Source organism: Corylus avellana, chromosome 1 (genome assembly GCF_965113065.1).
Source record: "Corylus avellana chromosome 1, dhCorAvel1.hap1.2, whole genome shotgun sequence".
Classification (NCBI taxonomy): Eukaryota; Viridiplantae; Streptophyta; class Magnoliopsida; order Fagales; family Betulaceae; genus Corylus; species Corylus avellana.
Genome location: NC_142490.1, coordinates 45,863,777 through 45,888,177, shown reverse-complemented (window position 1 = coordinate 45,888,177; position 24,401 = coordinate 45,863,777). Strand labels below are relative to the sequence as shown.

Here is a 24,401-nt window from a genome sequence, read left to right as displayed (position 1 = left end):
TGGCAGCATTCTCATTGCTCCGCCTCCACCTCCCTCTGTTCGGATTGTTAGTGGAAAAGATCCTCCCCCTTTGATCTCAGTTTGTTAATTTTAGGCTTGTTTAGCTTAGTTTTTTTGGTTTGCTTGTTTGTTGTTTAATGTACTTAAAAATAAAAAAATAAAAATAAAAATAATAATAATAATAATAATAATAAAGTAAACAATATAGAAAGTTCATCCACTTCTAACCTCACTGATGGCTCAAATGTATAAATCTTTACATAAATACCTAAAAGCAACTAAAAATATCATGTGATATGTTATTTTGAGGGACAAATAACAAATTGTCTCTAATAATTATTCAGCAAAAACCAATTTTTAACCCTAACCACATACTGAGGTGAGACCTAAAACATATAAGTTACAAAAAAACTTTCCTTTTTTCCATATGTTGACCAATATTACCACATAACCAGTTCTTGAAGTCACATAACCCAAGAAGAATTGAAGAAATTAATTCAAATTCTCCCCTCCAACAAGCTGCAAACAGAATGGAATTAATATACATGAAAAAAGAAAAGAATTGCCGGCGTCATGAGCCAACCAGAATGCTACATCTGGATTTTCTTTTTCTTGGCTCTCCTCCTGCTGAACTCCAATAGGATCTAACTCCCAAACTAAGAAAAATCTTTTTTTGATGGGAAAAAGAACACCAAGATCCAAGATGCACCATGGTCAACGGATGGGGTGATATTGGGCTGATATTCTCTTGGGAGGCAACTTACGCAGGATGTAAAGGACTAGAGCTGAAGGCAGGATCTCAACCAACTGTGATTAGAGCAGCAAAAATTTCCAAAATTTATTCTCAGTGTGAGAGAGAGAGAGAATATATATATATATATATATATATATATATATATATATATATATAAGGTTTTCAAAATAACAAGCTTAGTAGAATACCATGTAGTAGATCAAGTTCAAAACGGGATGATCCAAAACATCAAGTGAAGCATCTGTATCAAAAGCAGATAAAACAACCTGCATTTTGTGAATTAAGTTATAAAAGCATCCACAAACCCAACATATGCTTAAGAAAGCAGCAACACTTTTGAAAATAGATAAACAAAGTCACATAGGAGCGTACTCTTTTCAATAAAACAAAGAAGAATTGTGATGTAAATGTCTAGGTTCATACAGACTTAGTTTGAAGCTTACCACAAAGCATCTTATGAGAAAGCAGGTGAAACATACAGCTGTAACAGATCCAACCTGCACAAAAAGCACAATTTTCACATCAATAGAAACTAGTTTGTGTGAAAGACTATCCTCTCTCTCTCTCTCTCTCTCTCTCTCTCTTTTATTTGCGCGGGGAGGTGGAGTTGGGAGAGGTTCGTTTTAGTCCAGAATGATATACTCATTAATCTGCAGTTTATAATTGTGAAACTTGATAAGGAATTACTTTGTTGGCAAGGATAACTAGACAACACACCCCAACCAGATAATTCAATCATTTCTCACACAAGCTTTGATAAAGCAGCAGGATCTTGCACTTGGAAGGCTTTTTTAGTCAATCAAGTTTCTATAAGAACTGGCAAGTGCTGTTCCATACTAGATCTAAGCATACATGACCAACTGCCCCCAATTAAATGGAATTTAAGTCATATGCAGATCCATTTAGAGCCCTAGTTTGGTAACGTTTAGTTTCCCCAATATATGCCAATAAGAGATCCTGGTAAGTAACATACATATGTCATACCCAAAGATAAAGGCGAACATTTCACTGTAACAATTCTAGCAATCAAGTAGACAAACTATAATCGGAAGTCACAAACCTCATGAAGTTTCTTCCGTCTTCCTTTTGATTCGATAGGAAAGCGTCTCAACATGAAAAATAATCTGGAAGCATCTTATATGTCAACCCACCAAGAGAAATTGTAGAAATAAAACCCAAAAACAGACATGAAAAACAAACAAGTAGCCAGAATTGAGGCAATTCCATATGCACGGAAGAGTAAATAACATAGAGATCGTTGAATAGAGAACGCTCACCTTCCTCCATATAGCAAGAAACCTACTGCAGCTATAATTGACACCACTGGGAGAACAAATATGTAATAAAATAAGCACCATTGATCAAATGAAAGAAGCAATACTTAGAATGTAGAATATGTATTTTGAGATGGAAAATGAAGTCGCAATCTCAAGGAAAATGGACCGTATGAAAGTTGTAGCATAATTAGATACAAAGTCTAACCTGCAATAAATATCTTTCCGATGAATTCTACAACGCTGTTGTCATCGATCCAAAGGTATATCCAGATGCCAATCTGGTACCAAAACCTCACTTTGATTCAATTCTTCTTAAAATCTTGAAAGTTAAATTACATTTATGAAGTGACCCTTAAGGGCTTGGGTAGGGCGTTTATGCTAGGATGACATGCATTCCATGGAAAAAAGAAAGATTTGTATTTTCTATTCTATGAAATTCAGTGTCCAGAAAATGGGTTAAGAATTTCACTTGAGAGCTCGTAAACTAAGAAACAGGCCATCTCATCACTCCTAAAACTTTGACCCAAACCCTTCACCCCTACTTTTTCCTTATTTTGAAGGGAAAAATGCTCTAATGGTCCTTGAAGTTTCATCTTTTATCAAATCGCTCCTTAAGGTTTAAACCTTATCAAATCACTCCCTAAGATTCACATTGTTATCAAATAACTCCCTTTGTTCCCCTTCCATTAACTTCTTAACGATGACCATCAGGCCATGTCGTGTCCAATAAAAAGAAGACGTGTCTAAACCATCCAGTCAATTAGCTTACATAAGAAACATGTCACACAGAACACACCACGTCCCTGACATGTAAGTCAGAACTTAAAAATTGGTCACATCAACCAGAACTTCAAAATAAAATAAAATAAAATAAAAACCTCTATTTCCGGAGGGGGTGGCCGCACGACCATTCCCTCTGTTGTAGGAGGGGCTGCGGCCACGTCCTTTGTTGTGGAAGGCGGCCACCCCCTCTCAAAGTAGAGGGGACTTGTGGCCAATTTTTAATTTGTGGCTAACATGTCAATGGCATAGCGCATGCAGTGTGGTTGACTGAATGGTCTAGACACATGCCTTCTTTTTGTTGGAAATGACATGGCTTGATAGCCACGCATCACTCATCTCTGTTAAAAAGTTAACATAATGAGAATGGAGTTATTTAATAATGGTGTGAATCTTAGAGAGTGATTTGATAAGCTCTAAACCTTAAGGAAGGATCGATTTGATAAAAGGTGAAACCTCAAGGACCATTGGACCATTTTTACCTATGTTGAAAGAACAAAGAAGATTCAAACTAACACCCCCGGCCACCCCCCCACCCCCCACCCCTCTCCCAAAAAAAATAGCTGTCATCCTGAGAACCACATGAAATGAAACAAGGCACAAACTGAAGTGCTTCAAAGATGATATTTCGGCAGCAGATCAGCGAAATAATAAGTAATGCAACTGCAGCAGCATTAGAACGTGTGTGACGCAGATCATACCTGTATAGCATATATCCAAGCATTAACTGAAATATAAACAAGCCTGAGCTTCTCGCTTGGTAAACTTCTTGCCTGTCCATTAATAGTAACGAAAAGGTTAATATTTTCCCACCTGCACAACTTCAATATTTTGCTGAAATGTGGAAATGGCCTTGCACTCTGATAATAACAAGAAAATTTACTTGCCTGGTGATAAATCTCAGCCCAAAAAAGGACAAGGAGTGTATATGTAGTGAAAAATAGAAGACCGGGAAGATCCAATAACACTAAAATTAGAACCTGGTTCAAGGTGCAGCAGCTCAATGTCAGTATATTGCTGATACTTGGAAAGAACATTTTTTACTCTAACTAGTCTAATTTAAAAAGGAAAAAAAAAAAAAAAAAACATGTATGAAACTCACAATTCAATGCAAGTGTCACATCACTTAACATGGTTAGGTTAGAAATTAAAATTCCAAAACAACATTGCTCGAAACGTCAACAAACTAACCTTTGGATGCAAGTAAAATACTTGAGTGTGAAATCCGAACACAATCGCACGTACTGCAGCATAAGAAAGGCATAACCAAAGAGTGAAATTATACCCAAATGACAAAGTATACTCAAGACTCCGAATATCACCAAAATTTAAAATATCACCTCCATTCACAATGAAGTTCATAAGATGGAAAACTTTCTGAGTTGTCCAACCATATTCGGGCACTCTCATCTCAATCCTTATCAATTGAATCTGCACATAACCACAGGTACACAACCTCCTCAGAAATCCCCTGAAAAACTTCAACAAGTTTCCTTATCTTTTTTTTTTTTTTTTTTCTTTGACTAATCGTTTCAAGTTGAAATAATCCAAAGCCAGGCGTAACTTGAAGAAATCCGAAAAACAAGTAAAAATTGAAAAGAATGATATGAACTGAAAATACATATTAACCATAATCGGAAACTTTTCAGGCAATCAAGTTATTCAACAAAATCTAATAGTAACCGAAAACAACACATGATTATGTCTCCAAGAACAACTTGAAATATTTTGAAACAATTACGGATTTCACTACTTTTTCCCCACCTCTAAGATTCTAAATAGCCCATCATAATGTCACTACTTAGAGACCCAAATCCTGGTGATTCTTACAAATGAAAATGCCACAAACCATACATCCACAATAGCTCCCAATCTATCACTTTCTCAATCCCAGCCCCACAAAAAATAAAAAGAAAGAAAGAAAAAGAACTACCCAAATACAAATAAAATCAGTTACAGCTATTCCTAGAGCAATAGACCCAAATACTAGAATCACCAAAAAAAAAAAAAAAAACTAAATCTTACAAGAAAAAAGTGAATACTAAGTTTTCTAGAGAGAGAGAGAGAGAGAGAGAGAGTAAGGGACCAGAGCGACGGAGGAGACAAGTGCGTAAAGGGCGCAGAGAGTGTAGAAGATCCCGTCCTGCCACCGAGTGGACTCATTGATCACGTCCCACCAGCTGGAAACCAGAGCTTCCAGGTCCGCCATGGGCGCCAAGCTCAGTGGCATTCTCGTCATTCCGCTCTCAGCTCTCCCCGCGAAGAGCTTCCGCACACGCCAAAGTCAAATACTGCTTTCAGAGACGCCCAAGCTCAAATTCAAAGAGAGAGAGAGAGAGAGAGAGAGAGACAGAGAGAAAGAAGGGTCTACCAGACGGTCTTCGTGAGGAGAGAGAGAGAGAGGGAGTGAGAGACAGGTCGAGCTCCTTGGGGGCTTTTGGTTTGGTCGTTTCTCACCTAAGCTTCTACGGGTATTAGATAGCCAAGTGGTCGTGTTACTTTGGCAGAAATTTGCTACATAGCTAATTCATACACCCCATCTATGACACGTTTCTCTTATCATACAAGAGTCATATGATCTTTTTAAAATATTTAGGGAAAACTTCACTAAGGATCTTCAAATTTCTATCCGTTTTGAAATACTCTCATAAATTTTAAAATCTCTCAATTTAATCCCTTGAACTTTCAATTGCTTTCAATTTGGACACCTCCGTCAGATTTTAAACGTCACATGACGTTTATACCCCTGATTATTGTATAAAATTTCAACTTTTAAAACGTTTTTTTATTTAAAAAAAAAAACAAAAATCAAGGATATTTTGATTTTTTTTGAATTTTTAATGGCTAAATTAACTGAATGATCCAAATTTAGAGCAATTGAAAGTTCAGGGGACTAAATTGAGAGATTTTGAAGTTCATAGGGTATTTCAAAACGGATAGAAGTTTAGGGATCCTTAGTAAAATTTCTCCAATTATTTATGAGATACATATTACTTTATTCAAAGATGTGTTATTATGTACTTTTATTATCTCTGCTTACGTCTTTATTTTTATTAGATTTCATTTTTAAATCAGTTTTTGTTTACTATTAAATTTAGATTTTTTTAAATTACATCCATTTTAAAAGGATAACATCAGTTAATTAGTAAAGTAATTAAATTTAATTTTATTTATCCGTTTAGAATAAGTGAAAACATTTTTTAATTAAAAATTATATAAATACATGTGATTTAATAGACTGATTAAAACAAATCACATCTTTGCCCAATTTAAATGAAATTTCAAATCCTTTGACTTTGGTCTAAAACTTATCTGGTGTTTTTTTGTTACACATGCTTCTTTCCATTGTACTACGGGGACGAAACTACCCTCTCGTAAAGTGTTAATCTACAGAAACGGAAAATATTATATATGGCGTGCACGATAATTTTTTATTTATTTTTTGAATAAGGACGGCACGACACACTTGAGTCTATGACTCAGGTTCACCCAACCAAAAAAAAAAAAAGCAAAGAAATTCATGAAAGGTCTCGACGAAAAAATAATTTATTTACAAAAACCATTAAGGTGGTTCAATTTTAAGCTAATTTTCATGTGATTTAGGTAAATAATAGGGCATAGATTTAACTCCCGCAATAAGAATTTGCATATTTGATTAGTTTAAATTAAATTGGGTTTTACTGTTATCATTACTAGATTAAGTTATAGTTTAAACAAGCTTGAGAGAGTTAATCTTGGAGAAAAAAAATCACTTAAGCCTCATAACTTTATCTCATGCTCCACAACGAAGCTTGATATCTAGGAGTAATTTTAGGGATCATATTTTTATCTTTTTAAAGTTAATGTGGCTTTTAAAATTACTATTAAATTTAAAATTACTATTAAATTTTAGATAAATCATATTTGAATTTTGATCAAATGGTGATTTTGATAGGCACATCAACTTTAGGAAGATAAAAAGATAATCCCTGACATTACTCGATATATAGCTACCGAAGATGAATAGAAAAATCATTTTCCTTCTTGTTAGCTACTAATCTAAATGCATTCGAGTTAGAGTAAAATTTATTATCATAATAAAGATTACGTGACATAACAAGTGTCGAATCTAATGTATTATGGACAAAGATTCTCTCTATTTTAACTTATTTTGGATCAAAGAGAGTTATACTGGTCTTTCTTAAAAAAAATTTAAAAACAATTGCCTTAAAATTTAAACTTTTTATAAGGTGAACCCCTAAAAACTTTCTTTGGATATTGGTATTTGAAAAGCATATCTAACAAAATTTAAATTTTAAAATAAAGAAGATAGTTTGTTCAATTGTTATTTTTACGAGTTTTCTCAAATTTTAAAAAAATATTAAGGATAATTGAATAATAAGCCACTGAATCAACCTTCTAAAATTTTTAAATACCTAACTTTTTTAAATTTTTTTTTTTTTTACTCCCTAGGTCAATCAAAATGACAATAAAATCTTAGCCGTCAAAATTTTTTAACAGCCGTTAGTCTAGGTCAAAACGCACGGTTTCACTTCATTAAAATATTAATTTTTTTAATTTAATTTTAAAATTTAATAAAAATTAAAAATAAAATAATAAAAAAAGGACAGGGGTGGCCGACCACCTCATTTTGCCTGGGGGTGGTTCGGCCACCCGGCCCACCCCTGTCCTTTTTTTTATATATATATTTTTTTATATTTAAATTTTAAAATTAAAATTTTAATGAGATGAAACAGTGTATTTTGACTCAGAATAACGGCTGTTAAAAAATTTTTACGGCATGAATTTTATTGTCATTTTGATTGACCTAGAGAATAAAAATTCAAAGAAAAAAAAGTAGAAATTTAAAAATTTTGGAGGGTTGAATCAAAGACTTATTATATAATTACTCAAATATTAAATGTAAAGAGCTCAATAGAAATGTTTTAAAAGGGCATAAAAAGCCTTATTTGGTCAAATTAAAAACATATATTTTTTCAAAATAATTAATAAATAATTCAAAATATAAAATATTTGCTACAAATTAAACACTTTTAAAATGTGGACTCCACTAAAATATTTTTTATTTATTTATTTTTTGAAAGAAAATATTTTATATTTATATCACATTAAACCACTTTTTTCAAATTAAAAAAAAATAATAATAATAAATAAATTACTTTCATATGCTTATATGCCATTTGAAAAGACGGAAAAGGCCGATTTGTCCCTTGGGCGGCAAAGGATTTTGACGAGGAGCGGCGGGATTGGAATTGGATTGTCGACTTAAATTAACCCAGGGCTATTATAGTCACGTGGTGCACGTGAGAGGATGCCGTAGAAGATTCTTCCGCTTGGGTCCTCTGACAACTGAGGCGCTAGAGGAGTACTACTCTCACAGGAAGGTGACGCGAAGTTTCTACATCGGATGACGTGGCTTCGACGGCTGGTCGGTGTCGGTTTGTGGGACTCGGACGTATGCTATATGCATTATCTCTGGATAAAACCTCTCTCTTTTTTTGTTTGTTCTCTTCAAAAATATATTCTTTTTTGGTATAAAAATGTGTTTACATTATTAAAATATGTTTGGACTTCTCAAACCTTTTTTTTTTTTTTTTCTCCTTTAAGCTCTAAGAATTTTTAACGTTTTATTTATAATGGTAACAAAAATTCTCTTGATTTGGTAAATAAATGCCTACTTTGATCGATGCCAAACTCCATTGGACCTCTCCCAACTTTTAACACTTTCTAAAAATATATGTAGGAGTGCTATTAAGGGTATTGGTGTTAATGTAATTATTACGTTAGTTATTAAAATGTGTATTATCAGTAAAATTAGTAATTTTTTACACGATTTTTAAACCAATACAAAATTAGTATATTAGGGTTGGGGAGTCTAATTTGTTTAATAAAATGAGTCGGGTTAATGGTGCATTTGGCATTGCAATTTCATAAATAAAAAGTACGATTTTAAACAAAATCGCAAAAGATTGATTGTTTGAGATTGCATTTTTAAAAAATTACGATTTAAAAACACATTTTATATAATTTTTTAAATGCTAAACTACAATTTTAATTGTCAAATATTTAACTGCGTTTTTAAAAACCTTTTTTTTTTTTTTTTTTTTTTCAAATCGGACATTTTAAAATCGCACTTTTTTTTGATAGGTAAAAATCGCACTTTTTGAAATCGCAATCCCAAACGGATGCAAAAGTTGACTTATGTAGTCTTATACCCATATCTCAACTCGACATAACCTAAACTTAGCACATGACATAACCTAAACTTTTGCATCCGTTTGGGCTAATGTTTTTTTTACTTGACCCGCGAATTTGACACGAAATTAGTGAGTTATGATTGACCTATATAGTATTATACTCACATTTCGACATGATCTGAACCCAATACACAAACACGAATTGCAATCCTTAACTGTCATATGACAGCTTACATAACACTTATCACATATACAAAATGACTAAAAAATCCACATGACTTACTTTATCGGCTATTAAAATATAAACTGTCACATAATAGTTAGCGTAACACTTCAGTTGTAATGAATAATAATAAAAATTGTTGTATTCCAAACATTTTCTTTTCTCCTATGCACACGTTTTATAGAGCCTATGATACTAGAGTACAAGGTATATATGTACGTAGGTGCATTATACGGGTAAGATGTCTGTTTCTTTTGTCTTAGTCGTCAATACACAAAAACAAAAAGATTGATGCCTCTATCCATTAGCTTCTGTCCTTTTCAATTTTCATATCAAATCACTGTTACAAACGCTTAAAAGATAATTAAGTAGACAATTTGCATACCTAATCGATTTTTCAGAATTGAATTGATGAGTCCGATAGTGTTTCTACTGTCTATGGCTTTTTATGTATGGCATCGGGTAAGACCGTTAGATTTGTTATAAATTTAATTATGATTTTAAAAGCCATGTCAACGTGTGGAGTATTCTAAGTTATAATTAGAGTTTCTTAAAATTATTTATATAGTTCAGTCTCAATTCCTGACATCCTCGTCAGAACTCATGCCATGCAGCGATTTCAATACCATTTATTACGACTCGTAAAAAGCTTTAGACACATCTAATCTATACTATTACTCTGAATTAGTTGAATTACAATTAAAGCTTTTAAAGTCGCTTATACCGCGGGATTACAAAATTGTCAAAGTCCAAAGACCAAAATGTGCAGTTGGTGAGAGGCTACATGCCGCTCTTTGGACCATCCATTCAACCGGCTAATATTTGAAGCCTGAGAAGTTGAAATGCTGGTGCCATCAACATAATTTTCCATATAAATCCTCTAGCCGCCTTTGCCACTCAAAAGCCACCGTTTTGTCAAGGTTGAGTAAATTTACTCAACCTTTAAAGGTGGCAATATTATAGCCCTTGATATATATATATATATTCACAGGTGATAATATCCTCCCATTTTTAAAGGAGGTTCCCAATTGAATACTTTTTGTTTCTCGTGAAGACTGGTAAATTTCATTATGATCCCCCAAAAAGTGGTGCAAGTTTGTTTGTTGGGTTAATTTTTAAATATTGGATCTATTAGTATTCACTTCCTATTTGCTTGCCAACAAATATATTTAAAGCAAAAACTCTTACCTTTTTTTTCTTTTTATTTTTTTTTAAAGTAGGAATTAGTTATACATTAAGAGCCCCGTTTGATAGTGCAATTTTAAAATTTGCATTTTTAAAATTGCATAAGTATTTGGTAAAACATGTTAAGAAGTACTTTTATTTTTTATTATCAATTGAGTATTTTGATAACATTGGAATATAATTGCAGTTTCATGGCCAAATAGATAAATATTGCGCCAAATATTATTTTAAGCGAAATCGTAATTGTTTAAATTCGCACTTTTTCAAATAAGCACCCTTAGTCAGCTTATAGAAATCGCAAATTTTTCTCACTATTTTAAAATTTGCGTTTTTAAAATTACAATCCCAAATACTCAAAAATTACAATTTAGTTTAAAAATACACTCCCAAAAGGACCTTTAGCTTATTGACCAAAAACTACAAAAACAAATTATTAACTTTTACTAGTTATATTTAAAAGTATAGAAACCTACCAGTAGGATCCGTGGCGCAATGGTAGCGCGTCTGACTCCAGATCAGAAGGTTGCGTGTTCGATTCACGTCGGGTTCAAATCCCTTTGTTCGGATTTTTTATCCATTTCTTAATTTTTATTTATTTTTAATACTTTTTCTATCGCTCACACTGTCACAAACAGTCGCTCTCTCTCGTCTACTAAAAATTCCCAAATCTGAAGCAAAAACCATTTCTGTCCATCTCTCCCTAAACCCTAAACCCCATACACACCATGTCCCTCGTCTCTCGCCTCCGCCACTCCCTCACCCACCACCTCCACCGACGCCAGCTCTCCACGGCATCCTCAATCCTCTCCCCAAACTCCACCACTCCTCTCACCTCCAAACAGAAGACACGAGCCGCGCTCGCCCTCCTCAAGTCCGAGCAGAACCCCCACACCATCCTCGACATTTGCCGTGCCGCGGCCCTCACCCCCGATAACCACCTCGACCGCATCGCTTTCTCCGTTGCCGTCTCCCAGCTCTCCTACTCCAAACACTTCGACTCGATCCGGAAGTTACTAGAGTCGGAGCTCCAGACCCGACCTGACCTCCAAACGGAGCGTTTTGTTGCCCACTCCATCGTCCTGTACGGTCAGGCTGGTATGGTCAACCAGGCCTTTGAGGCTTTTAAGCAAATGGGTGATCTGGGTATTAGTCGCTCGGTGAAATCGTTCAATGCGTTGCTTTTTGCTTGCCTGCTGGCGAAGGATTACAAGGAGCTGCACCGGGTTTTCGTTGAGTTTCCCAAAGTCTATGGGCTTGAGCCGGATTTGGACTCGTATAACACGGTAATCAAGGGGTTTTCGGAATCTGGGTCGACGAGTTCTGGGTATTCTGTGGTGGCCGAGATGGAGAGGAAGTCCGTGAAGCCGAATGCGACGAGTTTTGGGCATTTGCTTGCTGGGTTTTATAGGGAAGAAAGGTTTGAGGACGTTGGGAAAGTAATGACGTTGATGAAGAAGCATGATGTGGACATGGGGATTGGTACGTACAACATTAGGATTCAGGGTCTGTGTAAGCTGAAGAAGTCGTCGGAGGCCATGGCATTGCTTGATGGAATGTTGTCGAGAGGGATGAAGCCGAATTCGGTCACGTATACACATTTGATTCATGGGTTTTGTAAAGAAGGCAATTTGGAGCAAGCCAAGAAGCTCTTCAAGACCATGAAAAGTAGGGGTTGCCAACCGGAATATGATTGCTATTCTACTTTGGTTTACTTCCTATGCAAAGGTGGGGATGTCGAGGCCGCCTTGTCAATCGCTAAGGAGAGTATGGAGAAAGGTTGGTTTCCCAATTTCGGGACTATGAAGAGGCTTGTGGAGGGGCTTGTGGAAATTAAAAAGGTTGAAGAGGCACGCGAGCTTATTAAGCAGATCAAGGAGAAAGTTACTAAGAATGTTCACATGTGGGATGAAATTGAAGCTGGGTTGCCTCAATGAAGATCGTTGCTTGGCGTGCGGAGTTAGATGGAACTGTGGGGATCAAATTGATGATCACGGAATTTTTGTATGGAAACCTGCTCGCTCCCTTGTCTCGAGTTCATTTCCCTTGTTGAATTATTGACCTACATTGTTATTTTTGAATGAAGATGGTGTTTGTTGAAGAAACTTTGTTTCATCTTATTCTGTTACGGGAAACACAGTTATGATTTATGTGCTGTTCACTTGGCTCCTTTGTAGAAGATTAGATGGTTTATTCTGATTAAAATAATTTGGTTTTGGTGGTTATCCAAGTGGAACCATGGTTGATGCAAGCAGTGATAGGATCAGGTTTGAGATTTTTATTTATTTATTTTACTGTAGAGCAAATCTGAATTTTTTTTTTTATTCGGGAAGGTTTACAGTGTTTTTGCTTTATTTTGCCTCTGAGAGTAGATGAACTTTTGGTATTCCTTCACCTTTGGTGTAAGTATTGTAGATTAGCCGCTAATCTTAACTTTGATTACAAGTCTCTATTATGCATAGTCATGGTAGTTAACCTTGTAGTGCTTTAACTTTAGTTTCATTGGCAAGCCAGCTTCTCTATCACAAAAGTTGGAATGAGTATAGGTGGCATCATTGCTGTGTTTTCATCACTTCACTGGGTCTTTGCGAGTTATCTATTTTTGCATTTGAAATTCTTTTGATCTCAATGTTTCTATGTCTTGGACGGGATAGGGGTTCACATGCCGCCATTCAACTCCATTGTCTAGAAAGCTACTTTGACCACCACATGGAGTAACGTTGTTGCTGCTTGCATTTCATCCGAACCATATATTTTAAGAGCGAGAGCTTTGACATCAGACAATTCTTCGTAGTCTTCCAGTAAAAGACACATTTGTGCAGACTTTCACATTTTTACTGCTCATTGTATTATATGTTGACAGCGATGTAAACTTTAGATGAGACTGGAAGTGAAAAGTAAGAAATGGGGATAAATATTTCATGTATCATCTGATTCTGAGATGAAATATCATCTCAAATCTGGGAATATATTAATTGTAGGAAGCATTTCAAAATGTGGATGGCCCTCAATTTTGACTTCACTTGCAATTGGTCCTTAGGTTATATGTAAAATATTGGATCCCTGGTCATTAACTAGGAAGCTACCAGTTAGACATTTGGGTTTTCATTGCCAATTCAGGTTTTGATGTTACTGAATTTTGTTAGCTGCTTGATACCTGAATCTTTGTAATGCATTTGGGTGTATATGACAAGGTCACATCCCTAAAGTGGCCCTAACCCGAAAAAGAGTGGCCATCTGAGCTTAGTGCTTTGTGTACCCAGTGGAAAAGGTGTTCATGCTATTCCAAGGTTAATTGGTTGAAAGAGAGTTGCTGTGATGAGATACCTGTTGGTTTTGATTCACCAAGAAGTCTTTTGGGATAGTTGATCGGAGGCAGGAGTTTGGGAGTGCTATCTATCTGCAAGATGCTTCATGTGCTTGGAGAAAAACTGGTTGTCTTTTTGGATGCATTTCGAACGCTGTACTCCTGGAATATGGTTATTGTATTGTAGCGTGTCTGATTGTAATGGTGAGAGGCTCGTTGCTTGGATTGTAGACTGTCTAATAGCAATTGTGAGAGGCTACTAATGAGCAGTCTCAAACGTAATGGAAAATAGGATCTTCTTTAACGGACGGGAGAGTATCAGTTAATGCCAAGATTTCTTATAAGAAATTCAAGGGCCATAAATTGAACACCTATCATTATAATAAAAAAATAATGAACTATTATGTAAAGTGTAATAAAAATTGAAAATAAAAATAATAAAAGCCATAGATTTTTAACCACTTGGGTGGCCAAAGCCACCTCAGTGGCCCTTGGGGGTGATTGGCCGAACCACCCCCAAGGGCCAAATGAAAACAAAATAAAAATTACAATGTTGGCCTTGGGGGTGGCCGAACCACTCCCAAGGGCCTTGGGGTGGTTCGGCCACCCCCCAAGGGCCGGTTTGGGGTGGCCAAAGCCACCCCATGGCCCTTGGGGGTGGTTCGGCCACCGCCAAAGGCAAACCCAATTTTATTTTTTATTTTTTTATTTTTTTCATTTGGGTTTGCCTTTTGGGGTAGCTAAACCACCCCCAAGGTTTTTTCATTCATTTGGCCCTTGGGGTGGCTCGGCTACCCCCAAGGGCCACCGGGGTGGCCAGCCACTCCAATGGTTAAAAATGGGGTGGCCGGCCACCTCAATGGGGTGGTCCGGGCACCCCTATAGCTTTTATTATTTTTATTTTTAATTTTTATTAAACTTTAAATAATAGTTTGTTATTTTTTGGGTTAAATACTTACCCTCATTGGAGTTTCATTACTTTATTTTTTCTTCCCCTAGGGTTTGATTTTTATCACAAGAGGTCCGTGTGGTTTTGATAATAGACCAAACTAGTCCTTTTGTCAGTTGACCGTTAGTTGACTTAACGGAAATCCACGTAGACCAATTAAATGTTGACATGTGGCACTTACTTAATTTTTTAAAAAAATTAAAAGAAAAAATGTATTTTTTTTTTTAACAGAAAAAAAATTGGGGGTGGCCGACTTGGCCATTTGAGCCACCCCCTAGGCTCCATGGGGTTGGCCGAGCCACCCTCAAATGGCCAAGAGCCACCCCAAATTTTTTTTTTTTTAAATACCTTTTTTTTAAAAAAAAAAAAAATTAAGTAAGTGCCACGTGTCAACATTTGATTGGTCCACGTGAATTTCCGTTAAGTCAACTAACGGTCAACTAACAAAGGGATTAGTTTGGTATATTATCAAAACCACAAGGACCTTCTATGATAAAAATCAAACCATAGGAGGAAAAAATAAAGCAATGAAACCCCGGAGGTATTTAGTATTTAACCCTTATTTTTTTATTATAAGGACAGATGTTCAATTTGTGGCCATTGGATTTCTTATAGGAAATCTTGGCCATTAATTGGATACCCTCCGGTTCAAAATGGACTGGAGATGATCATTTTCCAAACATAACATGCTTGATTGCAATTATGCATGGTCTTAACGAGGCCATTTGACCGAGCAAATACTCAGACAACTCAAAACCTGCTCGAGTATATAGACTTCATCAAACACCGCTCACAATTTGTGTGGCCAAGTGCATACAATTAAATAGAAGTAATCTATCATACCGTGTTATTGCTTATATATACCCAAAAATGAAATAAAAAGCAGTCTATTCACAATTTAAATTTTATTTTATTATATTTAACAATATATAGTAGGGGTAAATACTAAATAACCCTATGGGATTTTACTTAATTTTTTTTCCTTCCTTAGGGTTTATTCTTTATCACAAAAGGTTATTTTGGTTTTGATAAAAGACCAAATTTGTTTTTCCGTCCATTGACCGTTAGTTGACCTAACAGAACTTCACGTGGACCAATTAAAAACTGACATTTGGCATAAGTGGCCTGATGATGTGGCACCTAATGAAATTTTTTTATTTTTTATTTTTTAAATTAAAATTGAAAAATATATTTTTTCATAATATATATATATATATATAAATTGGGGGGTGGCATGGAGCCAAGGCCAGTTCGGCCACCCCCCAAAAATTTTAATTTTTTTTATTTTTTTTATTTTTTATTATGAAAAAATATATTTTTTTAATTTTAATTTTTTTTTAAAAAAAAGTAAAAAATTTAATTAGGTGCTTATGTCAAATGTCAGCTTCTAATTGGTCAACGTAGAATTCCGTTTGGTCAACTAACGGTCAATGGACGAAATAATGAATTTGGCCTTTTATCAAAATCAGAAGGATCTCCTATGATAAAAAATAAATTATAAGAGAAAAAAAAAAAAATTAAGTGAAACCCCGTTGAGTTATTTAGTATTTACTCCTATATATTATTAAAAAAAATTAAATAACGTGACTGTTGTGTATATGTATATATATTTAAAATTTTGTATGGGCAGGAAATAGATGATCTCCGTTTCACAGCATCCAATTCCATTTGTGTTTATATCTGTATCCAAACCCTAAACCCCGTACACCCAATGTCCCTCCTCTCTCGCCTCCGCCACTCCCTCACCCACAACCTCAACTGCCGCCACCTCTCCACGGCATCCTCAATCCTCTCCCCAGACTGCACCACTCCTCTCACCTCCAAGCAGAAGACCCGAGCCGCGCTCAACCTCCTCAAGTCCGAGCAAAACCCCCACACCATCCTCGACATCTGCCGCGCCGCGGCCCTCACACCCTACTACCGCCTCGACCAAATCGCCTTAAACGTCGCCGTCTCCCAGCTCTCCGGCTCCAAAAACTTTGAGTCAATCCGCGAGTTACTGGAGTCGGGGCTCCGGACCCGCCCCGAACTCCGAACGGAGCGTTTTGTTGCCCACTCTATCGTCCTCTACGGCCGGGCTGGTATGGTCAACCAGGCTATTGAGGCTTTTAAGCAAATGGGTGATCTGGGTATTCGTCGCTCGGTGAAATCGCTCAACGCGTTACTGTTTGCTTGCCTGGTGGCGAAGGATTACAAGGAGCTGAATCGGGTTTTCGTTGAGTTTCCAAAGGTTTATGGGCTTGAGCCGGATTTGGACTCGTATAACACGGTGATCAAGGGGTTTTCGGAGTCTGGGTCGACGAGTTCCGGGTATTCTGTGGTGGCCGAGATGGAGAGGAACTGGATGAAGCCGAGCGCGACGACTTTTGGGCATTTGTTTGCTGGGTTTTACAGGGAAGAGAGGTTTGAGGACATTGGGAAAGTAATGAAGTTGATGAAGAAGCATGGTGTGGACATGGGGATTGGTACGTACAACATTAGGATTCAGGGTCTGTGCAAGCTGAAGAAATCTTCGGAGGCCAAGGCATTGCTGGATGGAATGTTGTTGAGGGGCCTGAGGCCGAATTCGGTCACGTATGAACATTTGATTCAAGGGTTTTGTAACGAAGGCAATTTGGAGCAAGCCAAGAAGCTCTTCAAGACCATGAAGAAGAGGGGTTGTCAACCGGATTACGATTGCTATTCTACTCTGGTTTGCTTCCTATGCCAAGGTGGGGATATTGAGGCCGCATTGTCGATTGCTAAGGAGAGTATGGAGAAGGGTTGGTTACCGAATTTCGTGACGATGAAGGGGCTTGTAGAGGGGCTTGTGGGGATTAAAAAGGTTGAAGAGGCACGCGAGCTTATTAAGCAGATCAAGGAGAAAGTTATCAAGAATGTTCACATGTGGGATGAAATTGAAGCTGGGTTGCCTCAATGAAAAGTGTTGCTTGGTGTGCAAGTTGGATGAAACTGTGGAGATCAATTTGATGATCGCGGAATTTGTGTGGAAACCTGCTCTCTCCTGTGATGAGATTCTTGTTGATTCTGATTCAGCAATGAGTCTTTTGGGATAGTTGATCAGAGGCAAGAGTTTGTGATTGCTATCTTGCAAGAACCTTTTGCGGCGGTAGAGAGCCAAATAAATGAATTCAAAAAAAATTTTAAACTGGTGTGACAAAATTTTTAAATTAAAAAATGTAATTTCTTCTCTCTTGTCTGCCATGATCTGGTACATAAATTTTTTAAAAAAATTTAGTTTAAAAAATTTAGTTCATTTATTTGGCTCTCGACACTTCCCCCTTTGGCATAGATCATGACATTTCAAGTTTGATGTCTTAGTGGACGACCATCAAGAGTTGCTTTTGAGATTGCTTGTGAACCACTCCCGCGAAAAGTAAAACCTGGTTGGGTCGTAATTGGACATCTATGAGTTCACTTTTGTCCTCCACTAGAGAGATTTTTTACTGCAGACATGTCGGTAAAGGAACTAGAAACCAACCTGTGGTCTCATCTTGTACTCTTCTCAAACTACTGTTGGTAATGGACCATACTTATTCCGCACGTATGCATTCTATTGTAAAGTTTGGAAGCCTATCATTACTCTGAGGCAACCTTTTGATTGGATGAGTGCGATGGGGGTTTTGCTTCTTCCTAGTTTTGCGATTTTGTAAATCTGTACAATTAGCAGGAAGGGTAATGAGCTTTTGATTAGCAGCATACTGAATGCAGTGCTTGGAAGGTGTTGATGACAAAGGCTCGTGTAACAAAATGAGTACTGGCATCCATAATAACTTTCTCAGAACAAACCCTAGATATTTTATTTTCATTCTTTGAAGAATTTGTGATGTCGAGTATATAAATTACAAGGACATATTTCTTTATTCACAATAACAAGTTCACTCTCAAAGACCCTCCCGTTCTTTCCCTTTAAAAGAAGGAAAAATGAAAAGAGAAAAAAAGGAACGGACCGAAAAAAAAAAAAGAGCTTCTGTTATGAATCTTCACAGCTTAACCAAGTTTTTCCAACTTTTAGCATACTTGCCAAGCAATTCCAGGAGTTAAAAGGCCACAACTCAGTCTCTGACAGATGGAACTTGTGAAAGATGACCTTAAAAAGTTCTAACACCTTCCGTGTCTTGTGTCTATGGATACCACAACCTCAATACCACCATTTGTTCTTCAATCTTTTAACATTGACGCCCACTAAATAACTCAGAGCTGATGAAGTTGATGTATTTTACCAGCTACCTGAAAGGTAAGATTCAAACTAAGGTTTCCTACTGATCAAGGCAGATCTCTTCCTTATGTGTTGTACTCCATATGCTGCAGTGGAAGCCACTGTTGTTGAAGCCACTAACCAACTGCGCCAAATTAAATGGACTTATGCTATATAATATCAAAAGAATCAAAACTTACACAACAGCCAGAAAGGTGACTGAGTTACCTTAAATATGTGATGTATGACTGAGTTTCTTGGGTTCCAAACTCTGGTTGAAGAAGAGCTGCAGCTACTAAAACCAACTGGAGAACCGTATTAACCTGTAAAGATTAGCACTCCTTGTTAAGCTATCTATTTCCTCCTATCTATATATCAGCCATGAGCCCTATAACATTTCATGCTTCAATATATATTTAATTAAAAAAGAGAGAGCATATTTTTAATCCAAAAATAGGAAAAGGAGTTTATAAACTTTACTAAATAACCTGTTCCCTAACGTCCACATTGCAGAATTTAGATACACTACTTTACATATATTACTCTATTACTAACCCCGTCCATCAGATAATCAAGTTATGACACTCGAACCTTACCTTGCTAAGAAAGAGAGGCTCAACCTTTTGGGGACAGGTACCATCAAGGTTGAAGAAATCAAACCCACTTTTCCACTGAAAGAAGAAATTCAATAGTAACAATCAAGATTTCAACTAGATAACTACCAAGACTGTCAAGTGGAGAAAAAGGGGGGGAAAAAAATCCTATAACAAGTTCAAATTAGGCTATATTACCTCCCAACCCAAGCTACTACCTCTTTGATATACTGCACCACCAACAAGGAAGACATCTCGCAACACAACGAGTCCAACAAGTCCAGCTTCACAGTCCAAAATACCAAATGAGATTCATTTTCTCCACAACAGACATAAAAGAGAACTGTGTGCATGTTAATCTTATGTGCTCCAAAAAAAATTATTAAAGGAGCAAATATATACTGCCATGTGACAACCATTACAACCAATGAACCAATCCTTTGAAATAGTGAGCTAAGCTTTCTTGAAAAATACAGATACACATATTGCTAATTTTCATCGATACGTCCAACGGCTCAATATGCACTGTTTTACTTTTTTCAATTGGGAGGGTGGGGGGATCAAGACTACTTACGGTGCAGAAGATCTTTATGTACCATTGCCAAAGCAACACATCCAATAAGAACCTGTATCAACCAGACATAGCAAAAACAAAGTTCAGCCAAAGGCAGGTAAAATGAACCAAATACAACCTGAAAAGAGCAACCCAGCAAAGCTATTGAGCTCAGAAGAAGAGGCTTGAACTTTTACCTTGTCAGCAAGGGGATCAAGGTAGGAACCCACAACAGAATTTATTCTCATCTTCCTTGCCACGTATCCATCTAGCTACATGATGAATGAAGAAAAAGTAAAGCGTTTAACATCTCATTTTTGTAACATTGGGATTTGCTTCCATCAAAGACGTGTGTCCATACCCAATCAGTTGCCCCAGAGATAGCCAATCCCACCATTGCCGAAGAATACCACTCATTTGTGATCATCCTGCATAAAGATTGTTAATCCCATTTCCAGTGCAGGGCAATTAAAAAATTTAAACATTTATGTTAAAAAATAAGCAAAAAGATCTGAAGATAAAAGGTGCGTTACTATAAAAAATTAGATAATTCAAAATCCAAATAAGATCAACATCTAAAGAAATGAACATCCTAGAGTGATTTGAATGAGAATCTTTGTTGAAGAGAAAGCGCACTGCACCTCGGAGATGGCATATCCAAAGGACTCAAAAAGTACACAGGGGAAGATCCTAGCTAAAGGGCACAATTTATCCTAAAAAATCCCAATTTCAGTTAATTCGCATTCAAGAGAAGATTAAAGCAACAGCAGTTTGTGGCAGTTCTATGCCCTCAAACATTCTAATATTGTTTTCATTACTACCCTACTCAAGATCTTAAATAGCTCAAGCATAAATTTGGCATTTACCCAAGTCGGGCCAAGCAAAGAGACCTTAATTTCTAGCACCAGAACAATGTATGACCAAATGCTCCATAGTCTCAACTCCTCCTTAAACACACACCACAAGCTACTAGTAAAATTGGGCCTCAGATATGTTTATCTGTACTAAAAATCAACAAAGTAATGTGCAATCAAATCCTCTTTTAGTTTTGATCTCACCCAATATATGCTAGTAAAGTAAAGTAAATAAATAAAACGAATAGGCTACTTTGCTATATGTACAGTGGTGCACTCAACCAAAATCTTTCGTTCAACAAGGTGGTACCTTTTTACGAGCTTAAACCCCCAAGAAGCAGCACATTGCATAAAGCAAATGACCCTTAATTATCTCACATAACCCAATCTATAATCACCGATTCTTCTTATTTACTCAACCACGTATGCCTATGACTGTTAAAAAATTTCTCTATTTATAGACCCAAATTTTCTTTTCTTTTGCTCTAACTTTCCCAGCAACTAAACGGAGCATCAAAGGGGAAAAAAACCGTACCATCCAAGCACAGGACCTGAGAGCAATCGGGTCATGGAGATCAAGTTCGGCAAGTTCACGAAGCTCTCCAGAAAGGCTGCGTCAGCGGGCTCCTTGGGCCGCTCGACCCGATCCAAGACGGCCTGGCCCAAAGTGATGGGCAAAGCCCTGCGCAAAACGACGGCGGGGGCCTTGCCCTGGAGGTATAGGGGCGTGGCGGACTGGGAGAGCTTCCATGGAGGGAAAGAAAGGAAGAGAGGGCCGTGGAAGGAGGGGCTGAAGATCCATTTGGTGGAACAGGGGAGGCGAAAGAGAGGGCGAGCGAGATGGTGAGAGAGAGGGAAGTACGGAAGTGGGATTGTGGAGGTTGTGTTGCTGGTGATGGTGGTGAGGGTGAGGAAAGTTTTGGATCTTTTGGGGTCTTTGATTAGGGCTTTGAGGGACCTGAAGACCACCATTTTGGTAGTGGCATTGTTTGAGGATTGCCAGCGAGCAACTCTGGTAGGTTTTGCAGGGGTTTTGGAGGGGCTCTCACAGGGGAAGCATATCACCTGCTATGTGTTTTCCTACAATTCCTACAACGTCTCCATCTGGCTTTCTTTCTATGCGCCACGTGTTTAACAAGTATGATTTGGCAAACTTACAAGGCTCATTCATATCCTGCATCTCTCTTATTATCTTTGTGCTCATTCGGGCAAGGTGCTGTTAATATGTGTTATAATTTTTTTAACGGTTTAAATTTGTTGGCAGATAAAATTTATGGAAAATGTTAAGATTACAACATAAATCTAACTTATGGTTAACTTCTCTCCTATGTGTTATTTAAAAATAAAATAAAAAATTGATTGAGAGGATTTTGGGGATTCTGAAAATTTGAGAAAAAAAACAATTTGTTTGGTTTAAAATTCAAATTTTTTTTACACGTAGAAGAGAAGTTAGCCATGAGTTGGGTTCGCGTTGTGTCCGTATCAAACCTCAAAATTTATTATGGGTCCTTTGTAATTCAAGCAATCTCATTCAAATAATTCAGCCACTCCAGATATTTCAAGAGATTATTTTTCCACCATCTGAACATGAAAAGACTATTATCTCTTAACCAACAGATAAACGTACAACGGCATAATACTAGCAGTTACCTAAAACCCTATAAAAGGAAAGTGGATGAATCCATTGCTATATTTTCTCTCCAAATAAGAATGCTAACTTTAGCATCGGAGTTTTTCTGGTCTTCGGACCGACAGATCTTTTGACACTCTTACTATTTTGCAGGTAGCTTATTACTGATTAGGTCGTACCAAAAACTACTCTAACTAGATTTAATTTTAAACTTAAAAAAAAAAAATCTAAACTATTGAATTACAGGACCAAAGTTAAATCCGAACAAAAATGCATGCGATTAAGAACCTGTTTTGAATTGCGTTTGACAAATAAAGTTTTTAAGTAAAAAAATGTTTTTTGGCAAAAGCTTTATTTTTAAGCTTTTGCTAAAAGTGCGTTTCGGTCATTTTTAGGTTTTTTAGAACCTTAAAAGCGTTTTTAATTTTTTTTATCAAACAAATATTTTTTTTTCAAACGGACTTTTTGAGCATTAAACAAGTCTCTCAAACTCAATCTCAAACGGGCCTTTTGAGTGTTGAACAAGCCCTTCAAACCCAATCCCAAACGAACCCCTTAAACAAGTACTTTATTCTTTAAAATGCAAGAACTACTAGTCTATGCCCCATGGCATCTGTGCAGAGATAGATTGTTATTAGTAACTTTCAAAGTTTGAAAGTTCACCAATCAAATTTTGGTATAAACAATAAGACAAAACTATCATTTGACTTTGAAACGATCAAAATCTCTTATCTTAGAGATTTTTCAGCACGTGTAAAGACGTGGACAGAGCTTTGGTCATGGAATACGTAAGAATGTAAGATGGCCAACTGGTCATAACCTCTTCATCTTCTTGCCTTCACATGTTTTATGAATTGATGGAAGAATAATACTTCAAAATTTTATAAAAAAATATTTCCTCAAAGTTTTAATTTAGTCGATTATATTAATATATATTTAAAGTACATGTCATTCTTACATGTATTTTTAATACAAATATGTGAGAATCAAGTGCATATATATATATATAAGTTAAATAGACTGGATTGAAAAAAAAAAAAAAAAATGACACTCCAAATAGACCCAATAAATTCAATGGTGAGGTGAATGGGCCTTAAAACTCAATACGACATATTTGACCCGAAGTCCGAAAAAAAGAGATCCTTCCTGGGTTAGAAATCCAGGATAGAGATACAAAGGAGATACATTCATGCCTCACGGAGAATTTAATTGGGCCCAAGATGTCCAAAAAGATAAGGATTTTTTATTATTAAATAATTCGAATTTTATAAAAATTTCAGTAGCTTAAGAGAAAGAGGTTGAAGGGTCTACTTGCCTCTGACAGCTCAAAATGTAAGACCCACTTGCTCAAATCCCACAACTCCCTTTTTTACGCTACTCGAATTTTTGGCCTAATAACAAGAAATTCCAGTTCAAAGTGAAATCCTCAAAGTGTCCTGCATTTAAGGATGTAAACGAGTCAAGCTTGAACAAACTTTTTTTGTTTGGGCTCGGCTTATTTAAATTTTACTCGAACTCGAGCCGAGTTTAAGAATAAGCAAAAAAATTGAACTCAAGCTCATAATAAGTCAAGCCGAGCCGAGCTAATTCACGAGCTAGCTCTTATATTTAATTTAATTTATTAATTTATTTTTTTATTATAAATTTAAACTTTAAGTGCTCTTAAACGGCTCAAGAAGCCAGCTTACATATGAGCATTTGCTTAGTCTAGCTAGTAGAGTATGGAGCCTGAGTCAATACAGCAAGGCACTTAGTTTCGAAAAGAAAGGATATGCATCATTTTATAATAAAATGATGCTATTAGAAAAAAAAAAAAAAAAAAAAAAAAAATATATATATATATATATATATATATATATATATATATATATATCAATTTTTAATAAGGAATTGTGTGAATAACT

General features: G+C 36.3%; 4 protein-coding genes and 1 non-coding gene across 7 annotated transcripts; 3 read left to right on the top strand and 2 right to left on the bottom strand.

Moving 5' to 3' along the window:
• Positions 1-188: 188 nt before the first annotated feature.
• TOM1 (tobamovirus multiplication 1) lies at positions 189-5,287 on the bottom strand. 2 transcript variants are annotated; one of them, XM_059582237.2, is made up of 12 exons: positions 5,183-5,287; positions 4,898-5,102; positions 4,152-4,242; positions 4,003-4,055; positions 3,699-3,791; positions 3,513-3,584; positions 2,237-2,309; positions 2,032-2,077; positions 1,815-1,878; positions 1,198-1,251; positions 943-1,020; positions 189-807 (listed from the first exon to the last, which is right to left on the bottom strand). In XM_059582237.2, exons 2-12 carry the CDS (start codon positions 5,048-5,050, stop codon positions 715-717), a joined length of 870 nt encoding a protein of 289 aa, XP_059438220.1. In that variant the 5' UTR covers positions 5,051-5,102; positions 5,183-5,287; the 3' UTR covers positions 189-714. The 2 variants fall into 2 exon arrangements, with proteins under 2 accessions (XP_059438220.1, XP_059438221.1); XM_059582238.2 differs by having other exon boundaries at positions 4,898-5,077; positions 5,183-5,266.
• Positions 5,288-10,894: 5,607 nt separating this feature from the next.
• Positions 10,895-10,966, top strand: TRNAW-CCA (transfer RNA tryptophan (anticodon CCA)). Its single transcript has one exon. It is a non-coding gene; the product is annotated as a tRNA-Trp (tRNA).
• An 86-nt stretch (positions 10,967-11,052) lies between these two features.
• Positions 11,053-13,393, top strand: LOC132170495 (small ribosomal subunit protein mS86 (rPPR1)-like). Of its 2 annotated transcripts, XR_009438971.2 has the most exons (2): positions 11,053-12,680; positions 13,068-13,393. XR_009438971.2 is itself a non-coding variant. In XM_059581493.2 (1 exon), the coding sequence occupies exon 1, from the start codon at positions 11,142-11,144 to the stop codon at positions 12,348-12,350; it is 1,209 nt and encodes a 402-aa protein (XP_059437476.2). In that variant the 5' UTR covers positions 11,053-11,141; the 3' UTR covers positions 12,351-12,863. The 2 variants fall into 2 exon arrangements, 1 of the variants encoding a protein (XP_059437476.2); XM_059581493.2 differs by lacking the exon at positions 13,068-13,393 and having other exon boundaries at positions 11,053-12,863.
• A 2,917-nt stretch (positions 13,394-16,310) lies between these two features.
• Positions 16,311-18,297, top strand: LOC132170459 (pentatricopeptide repeat-containing protein At1g11630, mitochondrial). The gene has a single exon (XM_059581450.2). It carries the CDS (start codon positions 16,381-16,383, stop codon positions 17,587-17,589), a length of 1,209 nt encoding a protein of 402 aa, XP_059437433.2. The 5' UTR covers positions 16,311-16,380; the 3' UTR covers positions 17,590-18,297.
• Positions 18,298-18,410: 113 nt separating this feature from the next.
• Positions 18,411-21,953, bottom strand: CLS (cardiolipin synthase). Its single transcript, XM_059581452.2, has 8 exons — positions 21,403-21,953; positions 20,375-20,441; positions 20,211-20,285; positions 20,035-20,086; positions 19,659-19,744; positions 19,464-19,538; positions 19,096-19,190; positions 18,411-19,012 (listed from the first exon to the last, which is right to left on the bottom strand). Exons 1-8 carry the CDS (start codon positions 21,837-21,839, stop codon positions 18,919-18,921), a joined length of 981 nt encoding a protein of 326 aa, XP_059437435.2. The 5' UTR covers positions 21,840-21,953; the 3' UTR covers positions 18,411-18,918.
• Between the last annotated feature and the right edge of the window lie 2,448 nt (positions 21,954-24,401).

Coding starts and splice junctions, on each gene's coding strand:
- TOM1 (XM_059582237.2), bottom strand. CDS start 5,050: ATGACGAGAATGCCACTGAGCTTGGCGCCCATGGCGGACCTGGAAGCT. Junction 1,879..2,031: donor TTCTTGCTATATGGAGGAAG/GTGAGCGTTCTC, acceptor AGATGCTTCCAG/ATTATTTTTCATGTTGAGAC. Junction 1,252..1,814: donor GACGGAAGAAACTTCATGAG/GTTTGTGACTTC, acceptor CTTTTTGTGCAG/GTTGGATCTGTTACAGCTGT.
- LOC132170495 (XM_059581493.2), top strand. CDS start 11,142: ATGTCCCTCGTCTCTCGCCTCCGCCACTCCCTCACCCACCACCTCCAC.
- LOC132170459 (XM_059581450.2), top strand. CDS start 16,381: ATGTCCCTCCTCTCTCGCCTCCGCCACTCCCTCACCCACAACCTCAAC.
- CLS (XM_059581452.2), bottom strand. CDS start 21,839: ATGGTGGTCTTCAGGTCCCTCAAAGCCCTAATCAAAGACCCCAAAAGA. Junction 20,087..20,210: donor TTGATCCCCTTGCTGACAAG/GTAAAAGTTCAA, acceptor TGGTTGATACAG/GTTCTTATTGGATGTGTTGC. Junction 19,539..19,658: donor GTAGTAGCTTGGGTTGGGAG/GTAATATAGCCT, acceptor TTCTTCTTTCAG/TGGAAAAGTGGGTTTGATTT.